Here is a 7,734-nt window from a genome sequence, read left to right as displayed (position 1 = left end):
CGACGGGAACAGGGCACGGGGCTCAATCCGCACGGGCCACGCCCTGCCCTCCGTTTCCTGACGTCATCAGGGTGCGCCGGGCAGGACGCGGCCATGGCGGCGCCGGGGGAGCGGTGCCCGCACTGCCTCAGGGCCTTCAAACGGCTCCGTGCGCACCTCCCGCACTGCAAGGCCGCGCCCGGCACCGCGGCCAACCCCGAACCGAACCCCCGGCCCGGCACCGCGACCCCCGGCAGCGGCTCCGGCAAAGCGCGGGCGGCCGCGGCCTCTGAGGGCAGCGAGGAGCCCGGGAGCGGGCAGGAGGCGTCGGGGGGGATCCGCCGGCAGCCCGGGGGTCAGGGCGCAGAACCCGCGGTGCGGGACGTGTCCGAGTGGCTCGATCTGTCCCCTGAGGAGGTGACGGGAATCCCCGAGCAGCTGAGGAGCGGGGTGCGGATCGTCATCAGGAACCACCGCGCCAGGGTGCTGCGGGACGGCAGCGGCTCCCGGAGCTCCAGGGGCTCTCCCACGGGAAGGCAGAAGCAGAGCACCCACGGGAGCTCGGTGGCCGGTACCGACCCGGCCCGCGCTGAGCCCCGGGAGGGGACGCTCGGTCCCGAGACCGCGAAGAGGGAACCGAGGGGCTCCGGAGCTGCGGGGGCCAAGGGAGGGAAGGGCCGAGGGAAGGCACCAGAAGTGCCCCCCCGGGGGGGTCCCTGCAGGAGCAGCCCCCGTGCCCCCCCCCGGCGGGAGGGAGGGGACAGAGCCGTGGCAGAGCAGCAGCTCCCGGGGCTGGGGGGGGGATGTGATCCCTCCCTTCCTGCTCTGCATCCCACCAACCTCCTGCCAGCAGCAGAGCCCCCCAGAGCTCACCCCGAAGGGACACCCGAGAGTGACCCGAGGGGCCCCCCGGAGCTGCGGGGGGGTGGGAAGGAGGCGGCTGCCCCTCCCCAGCCCATCCCAGAGGGGCTGGCACTGCCCCAATCCCTGCTCCAGCCCTCCCAAAGCCAATCCATCTGTCCAGCCCGTGCCAGGGGCCTGGAATGGTTTCCAGACTTGTATCCCAATTATCGTGGGCTGAGGCTTTTCCCAGGGAAGCTTTTCCAAGAAGACACCAGGATCACAGTGAAGGCCCTGAAGGGAGATTCCTCCAGGGGACAGCCAGGTAACGGGGGAGGAAAAACCCCTGCAGCTGAGATCTGTTTCCCTGAGAGGTTCAGGGGGGAGTGGGAGAGGAGGGGCAGGGAACACTCAGCTGCTTGGCTTGGCCAGAGGGGGATCAGGAAGATCCCAGGAGGTTCAGTGCCCAACCCTCCAGTGGTTTATGGGTTTTGATTTGGGTTTGGGTCAGGTTCCTGCAGATTTGTGCTGGTGCAGGCAGCTCCCTGGGACTCTGCCCTGCCCAGCACCCCCAGCAGTGTCAGACACCCCCTCCCTGCTGCCCCCAGACCCTCCCAGTGTCAGACACCCCCTCCCTGCTCCCCCCAGGCCCCCCCCAGTGTCAGACACCCCCTCCCTGCTCCCCCCAGCACAGGGGGTGCTGCCTGCCCCCACCCCCCCCCCCCCCAGCCTAACTCTGCCTTCTCCCAGGTTTCCTCTCAGCTCAGCACCTCCTGGATGTGCCCCTGGGGGAGCTGCCTGCCTGCCTGGCCACCAGAGACCTTTCCCCTCAGGGGCTGCTTGGAGGAGCACAGAGAGGTGAGGCTGAATCCCTGACCCTCAGAGTCATCCCAAATCCCTGGTTTTCCTCCTGCAGCCCGGCCCCAGCAGCCAGGCTCTGTTGGATCCATAGATCCCTGGCTCTGTTACAAACAAACCCAACCCTTTGGCTCTGGGAAGCAGGATGGGAAGCAGTGAAGTCTTCAGGATGGGGTTTGATCCCTGGATTTCTGTTCCCACAGCCTGGAGAAGCTTTTCCAGCAAATACCTCAAGGTGAAGAGGGGGGGCCCAGCGGGGGTCTCCATGCTGCTGGCAGGGTCCTGCCTCCTCACCTCCTGCTGGGAATACCAGTAAGCACATTCCCTTCCCTGGGGCAGGAATTCTCACCCGGGGAGCAGGCAGGAGGTGCTTTTGTCACTTTTGTCACAGGAGCTCTGAAATAATTTAAATCCTTCCCGGTGAAGCCTGGTGTCAGGGCTCAGGGAGCAGCAGTTTGGGGCTGCCTCAGGAATTCAGATAAGGAAAAGGGAGGAGGGGGGTGAGCAGCTCACACCAGGAGCACTCAGGCACCACTTCCAAACCCTGCACAAAGCAGAGGGGGGGATTTTCCAGCACTGAGCACCCGTTCCCTGGGTGTCCCCACAGCTGACAGGACACTGCCCGGGGTCTGGGGGGGTTGCCCTGCAGCACCCCCTCCCCTGCACAGCCCAGCAGCAGAGGAGGCTGCAGTCAGAGCACGCTGCTGTAGTGCCCAAGCTCAGAACTTTGCTAACACCCTCCTGGGGTTTGTTTTTTTTCCCTTCCCTGTGTTCCCAGGGCATCACCACTGGCACAGGTACCACTGAGGGGCTGGAGCAGCAAGGAGCAGCCCTGGATCTCCCAGCTGGAGGCAGCACAAGTGCTCCCAGCACTGCAACTCGGCAGAGCCCAGCTCAGAATCCCAGGCAGGTTCTTCAGTAGTGGAGGGGGCTGCTTTGCAGTCACCCTCCTGTAGGCAGAGGAGGGGCAGGGGCAGTGCCAGCCTCTGCTCAGCACTGACAGGAAATGTGCTGGAGCCTCCCCTCAGGGCTCCTGCAGGCTACAGAGCCCCAGATCTCTTGCTTGGGGACACCAGACCCAGGACAAACCCCTCACCTGGGCTGCTGATGAAGATTTACTGATGTGTTGCAGGCAGGGAGGTTGGAGAGGGAGCGTGGCAAGAGGGGGTTGGGCTGGAATAACAACACTTCCTTGCCCCTTAGCAGCCTTGTGCCCAGCTCTAACTCACCCCTCCCCACAGCAAACACCAACTGGCAGGAGATGGGGGTCCCACAAAGCCCCCCCAGCCCTGCTTGGGGTCAGGGTGGGCAGCTCTGCCCGGGCTGCAAGGGCAGGAACTTTGGGAAGGCACTGGGAGACTGCTGGACACTATTTCTGGAGGAGGAAAATCCATTGGATGAGCTGCTGTGCCCAAAGGGCAAACTGCTGCCTGCATCAGACAAACAAGGACAGTCAGGAGAGCTGCTGGTTACAGCCTGCCAGGGCTGAGCATGTCTGGAAAAGGACTGATCATGTTACAGGCACGAAGGAAAAAAAGACAAGGGGAAAAAAAACCCAACAAACCATCAAAACCCAAACCCTGAGCTCTGTAACAGGGCAGTGCAGTAGTTCTGTGTCAGGTGTTTCACCAAAACCTCCCTCTCACCAGCAATTAAAGCTTCTGTGAATTTTCCTTTCCTGCTGGACATGTGGTGCTTCTTCCCCCCCCCCTCCCTTCCCAGGGGGTTAAACCCCCCCTCATCTGCCTGTGAGGACCCCTCAAACCTCAGCTGCACGGGGGTTGGGGTTCAGGCAGGGTCCAGTTTTAGTGGCTTTATGGAACCAGTGATGGTTCTGCTGCAGGAGGCTGTGCTGGGCAAAACCAGCTGGAATTTGGAGTCCTGGTGGCTCCATGGTGGTTCCCAGCATCCTCCTCCCAGGCTCCCTGTGGAATCACCCAAATCCCTTCCCCAGGAGGATTTCCAGCTGGGTTTTCCCACACCTGCTGGCACGGTGCCCTTTGTGCCTGCACAGGGGGGTCAGGGGGGAACAGGCAGTGGGTTTGTGCTGGATCAGGCCCTGCCAGGCTGCCACGGAGTTGCTCTCCCAGCGTTTCCCAGCAACCAGTTTGCTGGAGCCAGGTCCTGTTCCAGCACAGCTCTTGCCTGCAAACTGCACCCCAAAACCTCCAACTGCAAAAAAAAAAAAAAATCCCAAAAACCTCCCAGCCAGAGGGCTGTGAGGGCCCTGCTGCTCCCCAGGGCTGTTCCACTCCTCACCACAAAATTCCCTTCTCCACAGCCCAGCACAGCCTCACGCCCCAGCTACCTGGGGCTGGAAACACAGCCCAGGGTGCAGCCAGACACCCCCATTTTAAGGGGGCTGCTGCTGGAGCCCCCTCCCCACAATGGGGGGGTGGGTGGGGGTCCTGCAGGGCATTCAGTCCCCACCCTTGCTCACCCCAGAGGTGTCAGGAGGTTGCTCCAGCAGCAGCCAGGATCCAGACCCCCCCCTTATCACCAGGGATAGGAGCAGCCCCCCCTTCCCCTCAGCCCCCCACCCATCCCGTGTCTCACCACGCCTGCAGAAGCCTCGGTCACGCGTGGGACAGCCCACGGTGCGGGAGGTGACACGCACGTGCAGGACGGGACAGTCCCTGCTGCTGCACTCCCTGCGGGACCCAGGGGTGGGGTGGGTGGGACAAGGACGGTTCCAGCCCAAGGCAGGGGAAATTCCTCAAGGATGGGAAGAGCCGAGGTGTCCCAGGAGCATCCCACACCGGGCAGCGGTGGCCTCGGGGGACAGGGGGGTGGCAGGAGCGTTTCTTCCCGCAGACAGGAGGTGGCATCAGGCACTTGCTCCGGGCCAGACCCGAGGGATTTGGGTGCCGGGAGAGGTTCTCAGGGATCTCCAGCCCTGTTCCCTTGGGATTCACACAACCTGGAGTAGAAACAGCACTCGGGCACCCTGCTCGCGTCCTGCTCCTGCAGAAGTCGCAGCCGTCGCCCCTCTTGCAGAGCCCCCAGTGCCTGCACACCACTGTCCCCTCCCCGCTGACATCTCAGAAGGGACACGGGACCTCTGGCCACGCCACGGACCCCCTGACTGTGCCCCACAGCCCCTCCAGTCCCACCTGCACCCAGGCACCCCCCATCCTGGGTTTGGGACATCCCAGCAGGAGCTTCCCGAGATGTGGAGGAGATTTGCAGCACCTGAGGCTCAGTCCCGTCCCCCCCCAAAGCTCTGCCAAGGTCCGAGCCCCCCCCTCCCCGAGCAGCAGAGTGCTCAGCCACAGGGCTGGGGCAATGAGGGACTCAGCAGTGTTCACATGGGGGGCCCAAACTCCCCAACCATGGAGCAATCTGACACGGACACGGGGGGGTCATGGAAGGGAGAGGGGCCCTGTCCTGTTCCCCGGTGTCCCCAGGGGTGATGTCAGTCCCATCCCTGCCCCTTCCCACGCTCACCCTTGCTGCACAGCCCCCCCGGGGATGAACTCACAGACAGCCACCCCCAGCTCTGCAGGGAAAGCAGGGCAGGGAGAGCTTCACCCCCCAGCCCCAGTGCCACCAAACCCACCGAGGGACACAGCATCCTGTCCCCTCCCATCCCAAAAGCTGGGCCAGGTGCATCCCTGAGGAAGCAGCACCTGGAGCCAGCCTGGCCTCTGGCAGGAGCCCAGGGAAGAGGCAGGACCAGAGACACCCAGGTATTGTGGGGGGTGCAGCAAGAGCCAGGAGCACCAGCAGGGAGGAGAACCCCAACACCTCCTGCACCCCTCTCACCTTCAAGGATGCCACAAGACCCTGTCCCCAACTTACTGTCCCTACCCGGGAAGGACAAGGGCTGAGCTCCTCAGTGCTGCTCCACAGCAGCCCCCAGGTCAAACCTGAGCTGCTCCTCAGCAGCTCCAGCATCCCCCAGCTCCAGCATCCCCCAGCTCCTGCATCCCCCAGCTCCTGCATCCCCCAGCTCCTGCATCCCCCAGCTCCTGCATCCCCCAGCTCCAGGCAGCACAGGCAGGGAGCAGCACGGAGGCTGTCCCAGGAAATCAGAGCTCTCCCAAGGGAGCTCCACGTTCTGCAGGTCAGGGCACCCACCCTGGGCCACAGCAGCACTCAGGAACCCTCCTCCTCCTCTTCCTCCCTGAACCAGAGTGAAAGGAACCCAGCAGCAGCCCAGAGCCCTCCATTTAACGGGAGGAGCTGCTCCCAGCTGCTCTCCATTTGCAGCCTGAGTGCCTGGAGCTGCAGCCCAGCTGCAGGCAGCTCAGCTCCGGGACCCCATCACACCCCCACCCTCCCCCATCACCTCCCTGCACCCACAGCTGCCTCTGGGGCAGAGCAGTCGCCCCCCACCCCCTCTCCCCAGGACCAAGAGGGTCTGCAGAGGCCGGGTCAAATCCCGGGCCCCGGGGCTGCTGCTCAGCCCTAACCAGAACCAGGGGACTGATCCTGCGTGGGTCTCAGTGCTCTGAGCATGGCTGGGTGCACAGCAGCTCCATCCCCAGCAGGACAGATCCACGCCCCCGAGGGGAGGGTGACAAGGTGACACCTCGCAGCCCCACGGGGGGCCACTCCCGTCCCCGCTGCCGGGCTGGGTGTGGCACACGCTGCTGGGCTGCCGGTGGCCCACCCGGCAAGGCCCCCACAGCCCCTGTGGGTGTAACCCAAGGCTCCGACCCCTCCTCCATCACGCGGCTCCCGCAGCCACGCGTGTCCCCGGCACGCGCCCGCAGCGACGTGGGCTGACACATCGGGGATGGAGCTCTGCTCCCATTCTGTCACTAGCTATAAACGCACCGGCCCGGCGCTGCCCGCGGGTGCTGCGCACCCACCCAGCACCCATCGGTCCTGCTGCCTGCAGCCCCCGCACGCACCAGGTCCCACGCCGAGCTGCTCCCCACCCGCCCACCCACCCGCCCCGGTGCCGTGCAAGGGACGGGTTGGGGAGGCTGTGGGTGCCCCCCCGGCCGAACTGCCCTCCCCTGCAGCTGCCCGGGCGCTGCCAGCCCAGGGTGCGCTGAGCATGCCAGGGCCACCATCCCGGGGAACCCCCGCGCAGTTTCTGCCCCGTCGGGTCGCGGCAGCGCGGTGCTGCCGAGCCGGAGCTGGACCCGACAGGCGTCACAGCGATGGTGGCTGCTGAGTGACGGGCGCAGGCGGCTGGTGCTGAGCTGCCCCGGGGGCCTCTCCCCCCCCCCGAGGAACAAGGAGAGCCGGGGACAAGGTGCCAAGCCCAGGGACCTGCTCTGCCCTGCCGCATCCATAAGGGACAGGAGGAGCAAGGTCGCCCCCGGCAGCCTGGTGAGGTCCCCAGATGCCGGCACCAGGAGAGGGGAGGATGCTCAGAGCAGGGACAGCGGCCCCGGGCCCCTGGCAGTGGTGCTGGGGGCAGAGGGAGCCCGGTGAGCTCAGAGCCACCAGCCACAGCTGCTGTTGTTCTCCCCATCCCGGACAATGGCCCAATGTCCCCATGTCCCCACGCCACGGGGTGTTGTGTTGGCCCTGGCGCACGCACAGGACCCCATTGTGTCCCTGCTCTCTCCTGCTCCCCTCAGGGAGATCCTTCCAGAGATCAGGGCCATCTCCGAGGACCAGGAGGTGCTGGAAAGGCCAAATCCTTTTGTCCCCACCCAGCACCAGTGAGGAGAGCCTGGATGGTCCTCCCAGCCTCTCCACCTGCTCAGGGAAGGTCTCCAGCCCCCAGCCTCAGCCCACGGGAGTGGGGACAGCCAGTCCTGTCCCCCTGACAGCCACTCCTGCCCTGCCATCACCTTCCCTTCCTCCCTGGCTGGCAGGGAGCAGAGCAGTGCCTTGGCAGAGCTGACCCTTGGCAGGAACCAGCCTGGCCAGAGGGTCCCAGCCTGGAGCCAGATCCGGCCAGCGGGAGCTCTGCTGCTTCCTCCGGCCACTGCAGGGGCTGAAACACCGGGCAAGGGACCAGCCACCAGGCAGGGGACCAGGCAGCAGGACAGGGTCTGGGGACAGTGGCAAGATGGAGAAAACCAGTCCTCACCTGTGCAGCAGGGTGCAAACACCCCCATCCCCACGTGCCCCAGGAACTCAGGCCACTGC

At 65.1% G+C, this 7,734-nt stretch overlaps 1 protein-coding gene across 1 annotated transcript; it reads left to right on the top strand.

Moving 5' to 3' along the window:
• The first annotated feature begins 51 nt into the window (after window positions 1–51).
• Window positions 52–3,219, top strand: MTNAP1 (mitochondrial nucleoid associated protein 1). The gene is made up of 4 exons (XM_071764126.1): window positions 52–1,144; window positions 1,570–1,677; window positions 1,881–1,989; window positions 2,456–3,219. The coding sequence occupies exons 1-4, from the start codon at window positions 94–96 to the stop codon at window positions 2,631–2,633; spliced, it is 1,446 nt and encodes a 481-aa protein (XP_071620227.1). The 5' UTR covers window positions 52–93; the 3' UTR covers window positions 2,634–3,219.
• The last annotated feature ends 4,515 nt before the right edge of the window (window positions 3,220–7,734 follow it).

The sequence above is a fragment of the Heliangelus exortis genome, chromosome 20 (genome assembly GCF_036169615.1).
Source record: "Heliangelus exortis chromosome 20, bHelExo1.hap1, whole genome shotgun sequence".
In the NCBI taxonomy this organism is placed as follows: Eukaryota; Metazoa; Chordata; class Aves; order Apodiformes; family Trochilidae; genus Heliangelus; species Heliangelus exortis.
Note: the sequence above shows the minus strand (reverse complement) of the source record. Positions and strands in the feature narration are given on the sequence as shown.